Genomic DNA, 19,893 nt, shown 5'->3' on the forward strand with positions numbered 1-19,893 from the left:
CAATGTTTTCTTTACAGTTCTTGAAATTGATAAAGGGACATCTAAGTCATTTTTTTCTCGTATGATTTCTTTATCAGCCTAACTGGCGATAGCTTGTGTTCGGTCTTCAATTTTGTCATACGAGGTCGTATTTAAAATGAGTTGACTTGGGCGTGTGGGGATATTCATGAATTTAGTGATAGCTCTTATTATTAAAAATATATAATATCCCACAAATAGAGATCATTCGAAACTGTTTATGTAAGTATAATGGTATACAACAAAATTAATTCTTCAACTTAAAAGTTCAAGTTAACTGAATCAAATGAAATTTAATGAACGACAAAAAAGTTAAAAATAAGATGTACAGCTCGTTTGAAACATGTGCATTGGAATTGAATACCAGCTGGGCAGTCAGGAGTATTAAAGACTGTGTCTTATATGTTGCTTCAGATCATTATCACAGAAATGTTGATAAGCAGTGACCCTGTGTAACCTTTATTAGAATATAAGTTTGGAAGGCACAAACTCTTGACATTATATTTAATTTTGCACATAAAGAAGTAAAACTGGAAAAAAAGTCATGATACAATACTAAAATGACGGTTTAATTCAAGGAGTCCGATGAACCATTGGCTGTTGTTAGTCCAGAGGAACCCACACAGCCACTTCATACATCAACACCAAAGAAACCCATACATGTATGTATTCAACTGCCTGCAAAAATGGGAAAATTTGCTGCAGAAGACTGTACTTTTTACAATTAAGTTACCCATAAAGTCATGTATTATTTTTTAAATAATAAAGAACAATAAACAAATAGATCATATTTATGCACCGTGTTAAATTTTAATTGCTTAAAAAAACAGTTCATAGATATGTTATCAATTATAATTATTTTTCAGACAAGTAAAACAGGAAAGGCAGACCAGTTCATATTTATGCACCGTGTTAAATTTTAATTGCTTGTAAAAAAAGTTCATAGATAATGTTTTATCAATTATAATTATTTTTCAGACAAGTAAAACAGGAAACGGCAGACCAGTTCGGAGGTTATTAAAGCTTAAGAAAACAGGGGAAGTGCAACGTCTACAGCCATGTAGGAGATGATGTATTCATAGCAATGTATCCCAGAGCCAGATCATCAGGGCTAGAGAAAAAGTATAGACGAAGGATTTCAACTGTAGAGTTGACTGTACGTTGGAAAAGTTTGAAGAATCCCCAATTGTTTTGATTATGTTACCAAACCTTTCAAGATTTAGTTGGTAATATTCCCAGAAATATATTTAACTCTCTGTCAATAAATGTGAGCTGGTTAAGCCTGCGATTATGTTAAAGAATCAGTATGTATTCGTAATGTCATTCCTAATAATTATTATTATTATTATTAATTAAGTTCATCCTCTGATACTGCTGCCTTTACGTCAACATATTTGTGTCTTTAACCATAGCACTAACCATGTACAAGCATTTGATATCAAAAACCTAAGTGTATGTGTTTAGACGATGTTCTGATGTATATGACTTATAAACGTCTGTTCTGTTCTTTTCTGTGTTTTTTTTTAAAATCATAATATGCGAAAGTCCACACTTGTATTTAAAATAATTATTGTCAAATTGTAAAATTGCAAGAGACATACCTGTAATACTGAAATAACATTCTAGTAGGTTTAAACAACCAGGAATATATAATCTATGTCGTTCTATCAATCAACACTTATAGCAGAGTCAAACGTCATGGTCATAACTCATATTCGCCATTAAAATATTGTCGTATTTATTTATTCCCTTCTAAGAGGAGACATTTTATCTGCAAATATCTGTTATCATCTGAACACGATTGAACACTATGTCTACTATCCTCACACTTTGAATGGTCATAATCTTTAAACTGCCTTAAAGTCACCCAATGGCAATGACCAATCAGCTGTCATTTAAGTGACAACATGGCGCTCAGGGGGTGGTGGGGATTAATGTTTGACAAACATCTCTTATTATAAAATGTTTATATTCTTTATTGGAAATATTACCAAACATTTGCGAATATTGCATGTTTTAGAAATGTTTAGAACAATTGTATTCATACTATAGATTATTCTGGGAACATTACAAACATGCTGAAAAACCTGCTGTTAATTTTAATACTACGCAATGAAGATTTTGGTAATATTCCCAGAATGTTTCATGTCCTACAGCAGCCCACGTGGAGCTTTTTCTTTTGGAATTATTTTATTTCAATTCATCTTTTGATATGCCCAAAAATGTTTTGGTAATGTTACCAAATATTTCAAGATAATATAATTGTATTCACGATGAATTTGAGAACGATAACGGAAAATGTTCGTAATTCATTTTGGGAATATTACCAAATATTTGTGACTATTCCTAGTTTAAGAATGATATAGAAAATCTCTCGGCATACTATGGATTATTTTGGGAATGTTCTCAAAAATGTTGAAAAGCCCCAGTTTTCAATACTATACTATGAACTGTTTGGTCCTACAGAAACTATTTGTGGAGTTTTCAAAGGCTTTTTGTTGAATTAGTTTGTTTCAGTTCATCTGGTAATATTCTCAAATAATTTTGGTAATGTTACCAAATATCACGATCAAATTGGTAATATTCCCAGAAAACCTGGACATTTTATTCAGAATCCTAGAAGAAAATGTTCATCATTTATTTTGGGAATATTACCAAATATTTGTGACCTTTTCATAGTTGAAGAATATTTTTAAAATCTCTGGACATAATATCGATAGTTTTGGGAATGTTCCCAAAAATGTTAAAACCCCCACTATAACTTTAAATACTATAATATGAAATGTTTGGTAATATTCCCGAAAGGTTTTGGTAATGTTACCAGAAATTTCAAGATTAACTTTGGTAATATTCCCAGAAAACCTGGCTTATTTCCAAGATGAATTTTAAAATGTTAGACGAAAATGTTCATAATTCAAAAAATTACCAAACATTTGTGACAACCCCTAGTTTTTATTAATTTTTAGAAAACCTCTCAACATACTATGGATACTTTTGGGAATATTACCAGAAATGGTAAAAATACACCATCACTCTTCAATACTATATTACAAAGTGTTTGGAAATATTTTCAAAATGTTTTGGTAATGTTACCAAATTTTCAAGATCAAATTGGTAATATTCCCAGAAAACCTGGACATTACATTCAGAATCCTAGCAGAAAATGTTCATCACTTATTTTGGGATTATTACCAAATATTTGTGACTTTTCATAGTTGAATAATATTTTAGAAAATATCCCGGCATAGTATGGATTATTTTGGGAATGTTCCCACAAATGTTGAAACCCCCTACATAACTCTTCAATACTATATTACAAAGTGTTTGGAAATATTTTCAAAATGTTTTGGTAATGATACCAAATTTTCAAGATCAAATTGGTAATATTCCCAGAAAACCTGGACATTACATTCAGATTCCTAGCAGAAAATGTTCATCATTTTTTGGGGAATATTACCAAATATTTGTGACTTTTCATAGTTGAAGAATATTTTAGAAAATCTCTCGGCATAGTATGGATTATTTTGGGAATGTTCCCACAAATGTTAAAACCCCCACCACAACTTTCAATACTATTCTACAAAGTGTTTGGAAATATTTTCAAAATGTTTTGGTAATGTTACCAAATTTTCAAGATCAAATTGGTAATATTCCCAGAAAACCTGGAAATTAAATTCAGAATCCTAGCAGAAAATGTTCATCATTTTTTGGGGAATATTACCAAATATTTTCATAGTTGACTTTTCATAGTTGAAGAATATTTTAGAAAATCTCTCGGCATAGTATCGATTATTTTGGGAATGTTCCCACAAATGTTGAAACCCCCACCACAACTTTCAATACTATACTACAAAGTGTTTGGAAATATTTTCAAAATGTTTTGGTAATGTTACCAAATTTTTAAGATCAAATTGGTAATATTCCCAGAAAACCTGGACATTAAATTCAGAATCCTAGCAGAAAATGTTCATCATTTTTTGGGAATATTACCAAATATTTGTGACTTTTTCATAGTTGAAGAATATTTTAGAAAATCTCTCGGCATAGTATCGATTATTTTGGGAATGTTCCCACAAATGTTGAAACCCCCACCACAACTTTCAATACTATGCTACAAAGTGTTTTGAAATATTTCAAAATGTTTTGGTAATGTTACCAAATTTTCAAGATCAAATTGGTAATATTCCCAGAAAACCTGGCATACTATGGATACTTTTGGGAATATTACCAGAAATGTTGAAAACCACACTATAACTCTTCAATACTATACTATGAAGTGTTTGGTAATATTCCCAAAGATATTTCTAATCCTACAGAAATGCTTTGAGGACATTACAAAGGGTTTCTGTTGAATAAAAATGTTACCATGCTGAAAAGGGAAAGTTGCGTTTTCCCTTTTCATTTTGCGGTTTGTTAATTATTTATTTGCATTCCACTCTGTTAATTATTGTATTTCTTTAAGAATCATATGCATTTCTTGCCAAATTTAGTGTTGTACCGAGCTGCAAGAATTCATTATTACATTGTTCTCGATTGAATATGAATGCTATTCATAAGATATTTAACTTGAACGAGATCTTAAGGCTTATGAAATTCTCAGCCTCCACATTTGATTTTCTTCCAGTATGAGACTTACATAGAGTATATCAAGCAATTGCCCCACAATGCCAAACCGGGCATCTTCGGCATGCACGACAACGCAGACATCACGAAAGACCAGGCTGAGACCAGGCTGCTATTTGAGAACATTCTTCTCACACAGGTTAGTGCATGGTGCTTGTGTACATGTGATTGCATTGTCGGATACCTCTGGTACAATATCAAGTTCAGCAACATTGAGTACCGTGGGACGTTTTGCTAGGAAAATCACGTTATCATGAATAATTAATGAGGCCGTATCTCTGGTGATGCAGGGTTACTTCTTCCTAATCTAAGCCATTGCAATAACGTCGCGTGTTCTTTAGTAGCAAAACCATTGACGTCATCGTTTATCTTCTATGTTGAAGAGAATTAAATTTACATGCGGCTTCAAGAAGAGTGTTCTTCCCTGCCTAATTTATATTCATAAAAATGAGATTTTGTTAGTCAATATCCCTACGGTACTAATGTAGTGTGAACAAAAATAAAGTTCCCGGAGATGCCGACAATGATGTGATCGACAAGTGGTTTATTGTGATTCATGGGTGTAAAAATGGACCTTTTCAAGTTATATAGTATAAACAAAATACAATCCCAAAACACATTTTTATGAGTTCTTCACGCAAGTTATGTGTTAACATTTTGAATGCTTTTCACATCTTGCCTGAGGGCATAAAGGAACAATTACATATTTACGATCGTTTTGTCTCATGTAGACTTTTTTCCCATTTCTGATTGATTAACATTTGTAGTATGTTAAATTGTGTTTATGCATACATTCTTTTATAGAATTTCTTGAGAGTAAAATGTGTGAACAGAAATTACATCCATGTCATCACTTCTCTATATCAAATTTGTTTAAAATATAATGGATATATCACATTGGATAAATAAGTTATTCCTTGTATGATGTGTGATTATTTATTGATTTATTTACGCTTGGGTTATAAGTTACCATCGATTATTTTCTGAGTTCTTTGTGGTTATGGACATATATGATATTCAATATCAGCCTCATGATTATTTGGGGGATCTTTTCACAATGTTTGATATGTACTCGTGTAATCATTATTTCCGATTGTATCCTAGCATATGAAACGCTCAAAAAACTAATTGTGGTGTGTTTTTTAAAAATTGAGTTTACTTTGACTTTGGGTTGTCTTACTAGATGAAATGTTTTATCAAGGTTTGTGCTTATTTGAAAAAAAGTCAGACCTTATAAATGAACCTCAACATAATTTCTATAAATAAAGCTTACAGTCTGATCAATAAATGAAGCTTATTTAAAAAAATCTGCTCTATAAGTGAAGCCAAAAGTTTATATGGAGATGAAAGTCTGATCTTTGAATGAAGCTAAAAGTCTGATTAAAAAATGAAGCTGAAAGTCAGATCTATGAATGTGACTTAGGTCTGAATTATAAAAGATGCAAAATGTATCTATGTTTTTAAATCTGAACTATGAATGAATCTGATTCTTCTGACTACTATTTAGGGCCAAGGGGTGTAAGTCAAAAGTTATTGTCAATGTTGACACAAGAAAAGTTGTTGTTGAAAACTGTTCACCTTTTTTCACAGTTAATATTATATATTATATATCCACAAACGCTATGAATTCTTCCATGTTATCGATCTAGGTTTTCGTGAATGAAATGTTCTTCGTTTAGAATTTCAAAGTTGAAGTGTCCTATTCAGGGTGTTTGTGTGTATGAATTAAATGTCTGCTGGTTTTACATTCGAAGTTGACATACAAAGCTGTGTTTTATAAAACATATTAAGTCATTTCCTAACTTAATAAAACTCGTTTTATTGCTAAATATGTTTTAAGTAGAAAAGCGTTTTTGATATTCAAGTATGCTTTTTAGTTACTTTAAATAAAGTTTTGTAGTAATCATTAAGTAAGTATATCATATGACCAGTGAGATTATATCATTTAAATAGGGAAATGGTTTAAAGTTAGGAAATAAAGTAAGATGTTTTGTGAATACCAGTCCAGGTTATTGTGAAAGGAAACAAAAATGGAAATTAATTAGCAAAGTGTTTGAAGTGGCAGTGTTTTTGTTCCTGTTTATTTTGCTTTGTCTTACGTTGGCATCACAAATGTTTTATGTACGAAAGTTATTGTTCTTTTTGCTAACACATTGCCATCTGTTTTTGTCTTTTCCAACCGTATGTTATGCCATTGCTGGTGTACAACGTAAACTTTGCGTCATGGTAAACAAATCTTGCACTCTTCAACTCTGTGTAACTCTCATACACAGAAACGGGTAAGATTTACCTCCCTTGCTTTATATTTCAGGGGAGAGTAGCATGTAACCACATATATTATTCAGACTAGATCTAGGTATTCTAGCTATCTGGTAGTTGACATGTTTGGGTGAGGCTACTGTTATGGTATCGGTTATTTTACATCTTGGGTTGTAGTTCAGAAATATTTAATTCTTTCTTGTTAAAATGAGCCTTCAAAGGTCACGAAAGGCCGACCGCGTCATGTAATATAAACGAAAATTATTATGGAAAAATAAAATCAAGTGTGAATGTAAATATATGGGTTTTTTTTAAATATTCTTGTCATAATGGTGCCGTCACATCAACTATATTGTTTTCGAATGAACATTTCTGAGAAGCAATAATATATATAGCCAAAATAATTGTTTGATTTGTGAGCTTAAATACTTTATTTTTTTACTGAAAATCAATATCTCGTTATATGCTCAAAGACATGATGGCCATTAAATAATTGGAGTTAATACTGAAAAGCCAAAATTAAACTTTACAATTGTAAATAGTCTAATATGTCATTGTACATAAAGTAAAGTAAGTTAAGTAGGTTTATTTTCATTTGGTACAAGATAATTCGAGAATGAAATTAACCTGATTTTATTGGCAGCAACATGAGAACAGTTTGTTAAACATGCTGCGCCCAAACATGTCAAAGTATTGGAACAATATAATAACCTTCTTTGCATGGTTTACGGCTAAAACTTTCGTACCTAATTTTCGATATACTAGTTTTATATGTGCTTCATATTTTATACATTTGCATTACATATTTCCAGATTAAAATGATGTGTAAATAGAAGAAAATATGTTATTTTTACCTTAATGAATATCAGTGTTCAACAATACATGTTTACTTGTCTACTAATTAACAACAAAGATATTCTTTTTAGATTGTAGTTTCAGTCCAATTTATTAGGGGCTGTTTATTAGATGATCTCTTATTATTTACTAAGGTTACTTTTTTTATTTTTTACCTGATACATTATGCCATTGCTTTGCCATATTATTGCCTTATCAACTTGCTTTTAAGCCCGTTATCATAAATCATCCTTGTGAAAATGTTCAGCTTGATGAATATTTTGGCATTGATTATTCTAAATATCCTCCACTTTTTATCTAATCTGTTAAGATGAACATATTATTTGGACCATTTTCTTACTTATTTTCATAGTTTTGGTATGCAGACCTTGTTAGATTCCTTTAAAAACCCACTAAGTTGAACATTTTCGCCAAGATGTTAATGAGTACCGCCCCATACCATTATATGCTAGGTTTATTGAATTGTTAGATAAATTATGGGAGTATTCTTGCATACACTTGCACATATATGGATGTTTGTTACGATTAGACAGAATATAGGTATTATAATAATTATATGCAAGCATTCTGTTTTCTTTCTTTCTTCAATTTTTCTAAATTTGCATGCATTCAGAGCCTTGAATTTCAAATGGCTCAGATGGTAATGACACTAAACTGTTTTCCATTGACTGTTGTGTATTCATTTGCCAGGGATTTTATGAGGAAATGCTTACGTGTAGAAAGTCATATCACTAAAGTTTAAGCTTCCCTCTTGTACTTGTTGACTTATTATGCCCATTGTTTTTAAATGAAAACAGTATGCCTTCTATTATATATTTCAATATTGAGTTTCAGCTGACTTGCACTATAAACCCGCGGAAATTATTAAAGCGTATATATAAAGACAAGATATATATTGCCGATTACAGGCAAAAGTTTCTGGAAAGCAGTTTGTTGAAAGTTGTTGGAATCAGCATTGTGATTTATCAAGCCATTGTACTTCCCCCCTATGAAAACAAATGTCTTATTTCCTATTTCACTTTTAAATAAGCATGTACTGAGAGAAAAACAACAACAACCCTCACTGAAATTACAATGAAACGAATCAAACAACGAAGTGTTTGTCGGAGAAATCACATAGTTCCACATACACAGTTGATTTTAAGTTTAATGCTAACTGTACAAGAAAAAAGTAAACCTTGAGCACAATTCACTTGCACAGTGCTATTCTGGTATGGAAATATTTTATCTTGGCTGATTAGATAATTCCTTGTATTCTTATTTTTTTCTCTGTTACAAGTTGGCAGATAAAACGGATAAAAAATATTTGTTTTTTTTTTTCACAATATATCTTTTAGCTTTCTTTTAACATAGTTATAGCCAGTTATTATCAAAAGTTATTTTTAACAGTTTATTTATAGCTTGCCATATAAGCTTTTGCTATATTTAAGATCATACAAATGTATTAAAATTGCTCTTAATGTTATTTGACATAATATAATACTTACTTATATGAAAGTTATATTCGTTTTATCATCAGAAATTGATAACAGCTCTATGAAGGTAAAAAATACTTAATGTACTTCTTTAATGTTTTTTGCATTGATAGGATAGAAAATTGCAGTGAGCATTTCATCCACATTTAAGTAAAAAATAAAACACACTCATTTTTGCTTACCTCAGGCTCGAGCCTCTTCAGGAGGTGGAAAATCTACAGATGACATCGTCGACGAAGTGGCTGGTGATATTGTCTCGAAGCTGCCACCCAACTTTGACACAGACGCGGTGTTACGTCGCTTCCCGACCTCATACAAACAGAGCATGAACACGGTGCTCATGCAGGAAATGGTGCGCTTTAACCGTCTCCTATCTGTTATCCGGAGCAGTCTTGTCAACATCCGCAAGGCTATCAAGGTATGCATAAACAGTATAAGACATAAGTTTATTTTCCTCAAATTAACTTGATATGCTCTTTAAGGTGACGATCTGTATAATTTGTTGTTAATTTGGTCATAATTATGTAAAAACAGAAGGAATACAAAAACTCTTTAAACGCGTATTTCACCACTTCTTTTTTCTTTCAAAATTAGATCTAATATAATTATAATTGGTCAAGTGAATAACACACTGATATCTGTCACAGGTTTCAGTATTTGTTATGAAATATGTATATATTCGAACTTTATGATATGTATTCTAATAATAATAATTGCTTTGCTCATTGAAATCTACACTTCATAATAACTTCGGTATACAATGAGACTGTGAAGTTTACGTATTTTCCCAGCATTGACCAGTTATTTCAATCATGTGTTTTGTTATACATTATTTGAGTAAAACATTCTTAATCCCCACCCCATTCTGTCCCATAGGGTCTGGTTGTGATGTCGGCTGACCTTGAGGAGGTGGTCATGAGCATCTTGAAAGGCAAGATTCCAGGCATGTGGATGAAGCGCTCGTACCCGTCCCTGAAACCCCTCGGATCATATGTCAATGACTTCCTCGCTAGGCTTGCATTCCTACAGGTGAGAAGTTTGGTTTGAAGTGGCCATGCAAGTGTTTGTTGGTTCAAGCTCCATCACTGGTCTTACAAAATGATTGCAAGTATTGAAAACCAACAAGGAAAGTAAACTTTAGGATGATAATGCCTTGAATGTTTTGAAATTTTCAAATGCTACGTTTGCTTGATTTACAAAAGGCATTTGATAGCGTGAAAACTCAACAAAAATCTACTCATTTTGTTGATTAATGTGTGAAGATGAATCAGTGTTACTTATTTGCAGCCAGTTCCAAAATTAAAAACTCGAAAAAAAACAAGTTTTTGCAAAGTTAAATAGCATGTGGTAAATATTATAGATTAACTTTGTTCCGTATAACAGGATTGGTTTGAGAACCAGGCCCCGACGGTGTTCTGGCTCTCTGGGTTCTACTTCACACAGGCGTTCTTGACGGGTGCACAGCAGAATTACGCCCGTAAATACACCATACCAATCGATTTGCTCGCCTTTGATTATGAGGTTCTCGACGACAAGGAATATACCACGCCACCGGAAGATGGTGAGTGTTTTAAGATATACTTTTATAGTTCGTACATTTAAAAAAAAACACCCCACAACTTAGGTGTCAACAGCGTTAGCGTCATCTTGCGAAAGCTTAACCTTGGTCATAACTCAAAAAATGATACAAATATACTCATTTCTCTATTCTTCCTACAGGGGTGTATGTGAATGGCCTGTACCTTGAAGGAGCGCGCTGGGACCGCAAGACAAAACTGCTCGGAGAATCCCAACCCAAGATCCTATTTGACCCCGTGCCTACGGTAAAGTGCTCGTGTGATTTAGTATCCTGTTGCTGATTTTTTTCTACAGCATATTAGATAATTAAAAATCTGCCAAAAACAATAGTAGATTTGTAGATGAGGGAACCATTAAAGGTTGCAATGTTTGAAATAAGTTTAGTGCTTTAGGATAGGCATAGGCAAATTTGCGGCGGTATTTAGGATTTCGCAAATATTTCTAAAGTTGAAGGCGTCAGCCCGCATTGTTTATCATATATAACGATACAAATAAAAAAACACATTTTTTTCTCTATTTCCCATTATTTGTCTTACAGGGTAAATTGATCTGGCCTATTGTTGAGAATATTAAGAATGTCTAATTTGTGAAATTAAAAACTAGCAAAAAATATGCGCATTTTATGTTTTTGAGTTAATGTCCCGCTATTGTCAGAAACATTTTGGCTTCATATATTTGTGTTAATGTTGAAATACATGTATGCGTTACAATTTCTTACAACATTAGTTGACAGGATAATATCTTAACAACTCATTTTCGTTCAATAAGATAACAAACTATTGTAACTTGATTTTAAAGCATTTTAATTAAATTTTATCGCATGGCAGCTTTGGGCCAGAGTGTGTAATGCTGTACTTGTATTTTGTAGATCTGGATTAAGATAAATTATGACGTGGAAATCAATGATCTACATGTATCTTTAAACAATGATTGAGTATATATGAACATTTAAAGAAACGAACCTAAATATTTTTTCTCCCCCAACCCCCTTGCAGATTTGGGTAAAGCCGTGCAAGCGTCAGGACCTGAGTGAGGAGAATATGTACCACATCCCAGTTTACAAGACCAGCGAGCGCCGCGGCGTCCTCTCCACCACTGGTCACTCCACCACTACGTTATTGGCATGCTCGTGCCCACGGACAAACCCGAAGACCACTGGGTACAGCGAGGGGTGGCTATGCTCTGTCAGCTTGATAATTAGGTGTTAGCTTAATATGCAGACTCTATAAATATGAAAACATTTGTGATGAACAATTATCAAGCTTACAGACCATTTTATTTTTTTTTAAATGCCACCACTTAATCAAAATAAACGCTGAATTATTGTTCTGTAACCTCTGGATACACATTTCGGCTTTAATTTTTTTCTGATTAATTTGCGTACACTTTTCTTAAATGTCAACCTCCCAAAAATCCACAAAAAACAATCATATTCATTATCCTTTTTTTTATAATTACATGATTATTTTTATAGTTTTACATATCCAGAAACAGGGCACCCAGTTGGTATTTGTGTTATGTCCACTTGTATAAACAATCCTCTTGGATTGCAAATTGGTGTAGTGACCAGTTAATTATTTATGTGTTTTCGTTATTTTTTCTGCTGTTATTTTTTATGCTTCAAAGACACTGGTTTTGATTGTTTGAGCTTAATGCATTTATGTATTTACAAGTGATATTTCAAGTAGTTCATTAAGACATTAATGCCAGCGCTTACTTATACTTAAATTGATGTATTTACGTATAAAAACTGTTAATTTGCATATATTTGTTTTTATATTCGTCTGTGATAGCTTTATCTGTTTGACATAGCCAATATGTTATAAAAATAATCAATTTTTATAGAAACTACTATTTTATTAGGTGCATGCTCTAGAAAGCATGTGAATTTTGACAATTAACTAACACTTTTTTGAATTACACAAACAAATTAAAGACTGTGACAACAACGGAAAATACGTTGCTATTTCCCAAAATACATATATTTCTTTTAAAAATATACATTCAATAAAATAATTATCAATGTTTTCCTTCAACTGTTACTGCTGATGTGATAGTATTACGTGACATTCCGTCCTGGTATTTTTATATGTATTTATTGTTTTCAAATCTTCAATAAATTCTTTTGTGAAATGTGTTGTTTCCGTTCATAGATTCATATGTGATTATTTCTGTTCAATTACAATGTATGGCCTTGGACAAAGTTTACACTTACCTTGGACTACATGTACATATGATTATATATAAAGCCCTTGAACACGGGTGATCTACATGTACTCTTACAACATGCACATGTGAGTCTATATAAAGTATCTTCAGCTTTTGAACAGGGGAAATCTACATGTACTCTTACACAACATGTACATGTTTATAAATGGTATCTTCAGCCCATGTGCTCTTACAACATGTAGATCTGAGTATATTCAGCTTTTAATCACGGGTATTCTACATGTACTCTTACAACATGCACATGTGAGTCTATATAAAGTATATTCAACTTTTGAACACGGGTATTCTACGTGTACTCTTACAACATGCACACGTGGGTCTATATAAAGTATATTCAACTTTTAATCACGGGTATTCTACATGTACTCTTACAACATGCACACGTGGGTCTATATAAAGTATATTCAACTTTTAATCACGGGTATTCTACGTGTACTCTTACAACATGCACACGTGGGTCTATATAAAGTATATTCAACTTTTAATCACGGGTATTCTACATGTACTCTTACAACATGCACACGTGAGTCTATATAAAGTATATTCAACTTTTGAACACGGGTATTCTACATGTACTCTTACAACATGCACACGTGGGTCTATATAAAGTATATTCAACTTTTGAACAGGGGAATTCTACATCTACTCTTACAACATGCACACGTGAGTCTATATAAAGTATATTCAACTTTTGAACACGGGTATTCTACGTGTACTCTTACAACATGCACACGTGAGTCTATATAAAGTATATTCAACTTTTAATCACGGGTATTCTACATGTACTCTTACAACATGCACACGTGAGTCTATATAAAGTATATTCAACTTTTGAACAGGGGAATTCTACATGTACTCTTACAACATGCACACGTGAGTCTATATAAAGTATATTCAACTTTTGAACACGGGTATTCTACATGTACTCTTACAACATGCACACGTGGGTCTATATAAAGTATACTCAACTTTTGAACACGGTATTCTACATGTACTCTTACAACATGCACACGTGAGTCTATATAAAGTATACTCAACTTTTGAACACGGGTATTCTACGTGTACTCTTACAACATGCACACGTGAGTCTATATAAAGTATATTCAACTTTTAATCACGGGTATTCTACATGTACTCTTACAACATGCACACGTGAGTCTATATAAAGTATACTCAACTTTTGAACACGGGTATTCTACATGTACTCTTACAACATGCACACGTGAGTCTATATAAAGTATATTCAACTTTTGAACACGGGTATTCTACATGTACTCTTACAACATGCACATGTGAGTCTATATAAAGTATATTCAACTTTTAATCACGGGTATTCTACGTGTACTCTTACAACATGCACACGTGAGTCTATATAAAGTATATTCAACTTTTGAACACGGGTATTCTACATGTACTCTTACAACATGCACACGTGAGTCTATATAAAGTATATTCAACTTTTGAACACGGGTATTCTACATGTACTCTTACAACATGCACACGTGAGTCTATATAAAGTATATTCAACTTTTAATCACGGGTATTCTACATGTACTCTTACAACATGCACACGTGAGTCTATATACAGTATATTCAACTTTTAATCACGGGTATTCTACATGTACTCTTACAAAATGCACTCGTGAGTCTATATAAAGTATATTCAACTTTTAATCACGGGTATTCTACGTGTACTCTTACAACATGCACACGTGAGTCTATATAAAGTATATTCAACTTTTAATCACGGGTATTCTACGTGTACTCTTACAACATGCACACGTGAGTCTATATAAAGTATACTCAACTTTTGAACACGGGTATTCTACGTGTACTCTTACAACATGCACACGTTAGTCTATATAAAGTATATTCAAATTTTGAACACGGGTATTCTACGTGTACTCTTACAACATGCACACGTGAGTCTATATAAAGTATACTCAACTTTTGAACACGGGTATTCTACGTGTTCTCTTACAACATGCACACGTGAGTCTATATAAAGTATACTCAACTTTTGAACACGGGTATTCTACGTGTACTCTTACAACATGCACACGTGAGTCTATATAAAGTATACTCATCTTTTTTGAACACGGGTATTCTACGTGTACTCTTACAACATGCACACGTGAGTCTATATAAAGTATACTCAACTTTTTTGAACACGGTATTCTACGTGTACTCTTACAACATGCACACGTGAGTCTATATAAAGTATACTCAACTTTTTTGAACACGGGTATTCTACGTGTACACTTACAACATGCACACGTGAATCTATATAAAGTATATTCAATTTTTTTGAACACGGGTATTCTACGTGTTCTCTTACAACATGCACACGTGAGTCTATATAAAGTATACTCAACTTTTAAACACGGGTATTCTACGTGTTCTCTTACAACATGCACACGTGGGTCTACATAAAGTATATTCAACTTTTAATCACGGGTATTCTACGTGTACTCTTACAACATGCACACGTGAGTCTATATAAAGTATACTCAACTTTTGAACACGGGTATTCTACGTGTACTCTTACAACATGCACACGTGAGTCTATATAAAGTATACTCAACTTTTAATCACGGGTATTCTACGTGTACTCTTACAACATGCACACGTGAGTCTATATAAAGTATATTCAACTTTTAATCACGGGTATTCTACATGTACTCTTACAACATGCACACGTGAGTCTATATAAGTATACTCAACTTTTGAACACGGGTATTCTACGTGTACTCTTACAACATGCACACGTGAGTCTACATAAAGTATACTCAACTTTTGAACACGGGTATTCTACGTGTTCTCTTACAACATGCACACGTGGGTCTATATAAAGTATATTCAACTTTTAATCACGGGTATTCTACATGTACTCTTACAACATGCACACGTGAGTCTGTATAAAGTATATTCAACTTTTAATCACGGGTATTCTACATGTACTCTTACAACATGCACACGTGGGTCTATATAAAGTATATTCAACTTTTAATCACGGGTATTCTACGTGTACTCTTACAACATGCACACGTGGGTCTATATAAAGTATATTCAACTTTTGAACACAGGTATTCTACATGTACTCTTACAACATGCACACGTGAGTCTATATAAAGTATACTCAACTTTTGAACACGGGTATTCTACATGTACTCTTACAACATGCACACGTGGGTCTATATAAAGTATACTCAACTTTTGAACACGGGTATTCTACGTGTACTCTTACAACATGCACACGTGAGTCTATATAAAGTATACTCAACTTTTGAACACGGGTATTCTACGTGTACTCTTACAACATGCACACGTGAGTCTATATAAAGTATACTCAACGTTTGAACACGGGTATTCTACGTGTACTCTTACAACATGCACACGTGAGTCTATATAAAGTATACTCAACTTTTGAACACGGGTATTCTACATGTTTTCTTACAACATGCACACGTGGGTCTATATAGTGTACTCAACTTTTGAACACGGGTATTCTACATGTTCTCTTACAACATGCACACGTGAGTCTATATAAAGTATACTCAACTTTTGAACAGGGGTATTCTACATGTTCTCTTACAACATGCACACGTGAGTCTATATAAAGTATACTCAACTTTTGAACACGGGTATTCTACATGTTCTCTTACAACATGCACACGTGGGTCTATATAAAGTATATTCAACTTTTAATCACGGGTATTCTACATGTACTCTTACAACATGCACACGTGAGTCTATATAAAGTATACTCAACTTTTGAACACGGGTATTCTACATGTTCTCTTACAACATGCACACGTGAGTCTATATAAAGTATACTCAACTTTTGAACACGGATATTCTACGTGTACTCTTACAACATGCACACGTGAGTCTATATAAAGTAGCTTCACCTTTTAAACACGGGTTATCTTCATGTATTCTTACAACATGCACATGTGAGTCATTATAAAGTATTTTCAGCTTTTGAACACGGATATCCTACATGTACTCTTACAGCATGCACATGTGACTATACAGAAACTATCTCCAGCTTTTGATTTAACGCAATGCAGAGTGATCTGTGTTCATAGAATGTATGCAAAACTATATGCAACCTGGCGTTTTGAATGTATTTAGGTGTATTTAGAATGTATTGAGGAGAAAGGCACTAATCATAATGCAACCTGCACACTTTTGATACCATTTGCCTTGAAAATGTTCAAGTAATTCAATGTAAAAAAGGAATGAATATGTATTCTTGAATACATAATTATGTATGAAATATTTAATTTTATGCTCACCTAGTCATATTCACAACATAGACCAATGATCAATACTAAGATTTCATCCTAATCAGTTTCACTAGAAAGTGATATTATTTTAAAGCTGCAGCCACAACCAATCGACAAAAGGCTAGTTACACTACATATATACTATGATTTCATCTTAATCAGTTTCATTAAAGCTGCAGTCACAAACAATCGACAAACGGCATGTAACAAATCACTTAAGAATTAAGCAACCAATGAACTTACGTTAAAGGGAAGGGAAGCGCTCCAGTTTGGGTAGGGTTATTAGTAAATGCATTTTGATCCGGGAGGTTGAATTCGACTTGATTTGAGTTTTTGCATATTTCACGAGGCGCTAGTCGAGTGAAATCAAAATCTTCAAAATCCACGATAGTCTAATACGACATTCCGGATAAAAAACTGTTATGTTATATGCATACCTGGTTAAATCACTAAAAAGACACTTACTTTCATTATAAATGTCATTTGAATTACACACTATTTTGTTTCATGACGTTATTTTAATATCGCGCAAAGATAAGTAAATGGTGTGACCTCAGTAGAGTGTAATACGACCGTATTGCACTGGATATGAATACAAACTACCGTATGTTGTGATATTTACAAAACAATTAGATAGTTGTAGATAATGATAATACGTACCTAGATACACAATCACCAAATAGCACCATTCAAGCTCGTATGACCTACCCAACAGGCCCAGTTAACACACCTCTGGAATTCCAGGTTCAACTGATACTGCTCAACACTCAAGTGTTCCACCTGGCTGAATAGCCTGATTTTGGAGATGAACTGTGAAATGTAAATTGTGCCACTTGCCGCTTCGACAAACACATTGCTTTATAGGACCGCGCTTAAATTAACTAAAAACTAAATTAACTACCGCCGCATCCAATGGCGTTTGGTCGTGATAATTCATCGATGAATTAAATTTTGTTTCAAAGTAAGCTATCCATGTTTACTTTATATTTGTAAGTGAGGCTTTCTAACATTAGTACAAGCCTTTGGACCTACTAGTATTTCCAAACATTTATTTGGACGAGGAAGTAGACTTTTAAACAACTGTTAAAAATATATCAGACAAATATATATATATATTATATATATATATATATAATATATATATATATATATTATATATATATATATAATATATATATATAATATTATATATATATAATATATATAATTTATACAATGTAATATTTAATTTACAAATGTCATACTCAATCTAAACATCAATATACTATGATTCAACAATGTCAACGGGCCAAATTTCAACCAGATACTGTATCTACATATTTTTATCATATGTAACGATAAAATTGGTCATCTTTCCTCTGTTTACCTCTAATTGTTTCCATTTACTATCATCATTTAATGCTTCTTCTTTGAACGGTATTTGGGGTGTATCATTCTTGTTTGACCCCTGTCCGTTGGCTTCCTTTAATATTGAGTCTTTATTTTTTAGTTCCATATTTTCTAAGGTTAATTCTATTTATCATCAGCTCTTCTAAAAGCCAGTAAAGATTTCATAAGCCAGACATAATGTTCCTTCTGTTTGCTTTATATAAACACCGACATTTGGCAATACCCTAAACCATAATAATCATGACATATTTTCAGAAAATCTAAAAATAGTAACAACCATCAAGTTTTTGTTAACATCGTATCTTTAATTGTTTTTGACTGAAAATGCAAGGATTTAGAAATTCTGCCACTTGGACAATCTACCTCGCTGACATTGGCAGAGGTGCACATGTCTGACGATAAAACACACCATAGAGTGCGAAAATGTTTTTTTCCTTTTCTAAATAAAGACATTCTACAGACTGGTTTAAAAAATGATCGAAAGGCTGTACGAAATGCGCGCGAAATTCGGTTAACAGTCAAAGTTGTCCGGAACTGCTCGGCCATCTTCGGCAAGCTTTACAATGCGTGTTTACCGGTGGTAATCTGCTTTTTGACATCACGTTTTACGCAACATAAATTAGCCTAACAGTTTTAACGAGAAATGATACTGTTCGCTGTGTTTTCAGTTTGACTGGTCGCCGGTAAAACGAGTTATATGTTAGAAATATTCATCACTTTCTATGAAAACGATTTATAAACACGTTCTGCTGGTAAGAACGCATTTCAGATTATACGGGCATATTCGGAATAATATTTGTTTTTTGATAAAGTGCTAAAACTCGAAAATAATTGAATATTTTTCAATTATACTGATTATCCTACTCTCAGATCGAATCGACTCGACACCACTGAATTTTATCGTTGATAACGCAGGGAGCCAGTATAAATGGTTTGCTGTCCATGGTAACGCATGCGGAGTTGAAAGAGGAAGCTGAAATATTGTTCACACCAATTAAGTATTGCTATTTTGTCATGTGGAAAATTCCGCCAGAGGTCGGATATGTCCGTGTTTATTCTGAATGACTACAGAACAAGGTTGCTATGTGACAACTCTACAACTGTCTGACCATCAATAAATATCTATTCGGAATATTTACAAAAAAGGTTGTTATGTAACAATTTTACAAAAGCTT

At 33.0% G+C, this 19,893-nt stretch overlaps 1 protein-coding gene across 1 annotated transcript; it reads left to right on the plus strand.

The window, feature by feature from the left end:
* Positions 1–596: 596 nt before the first annotated feature.
* LOC128240022 (dynein axonemal heavy chain 7-like) lies at positions 597–12,935 on the plus strand. The gene is made up of 8 exons (XM_052956503.1): positions 597–680; positions 997–1,174; positions 4,643–4,780; positions 9,418–9,648; positions 10,107–10,259; positions 10,614–10,791; positions 10,950–11,053; positions 11,804–12,935. Exons 2-8 carry the CDS (start codon positions 1,103–1,105, stop codon positions 12,014–12,016), a joined length of 1,089 nt encoding a protein of 362 aa, XP_052812463.1. The 5' UTR covers positions 597–680; positions 997–1,102; the 3' UTR covers positions 12,017–12,935.
* Positions 12,936–19,893: the final 6,958 nt, after the last annotated feature.

This window comes from Mya arenaria, chromosome 7, assembly GCF_026914265.1.
Source record: "Mya arenaria isolate MELC-2E11 chromosome 7, ASM2691426v1".
Taxonomy (NCBI): Eukaryota; Metazoa; Mollusca; class Bivalvia; order Myida; family Myidae; genus Mya; species Mya arenaria.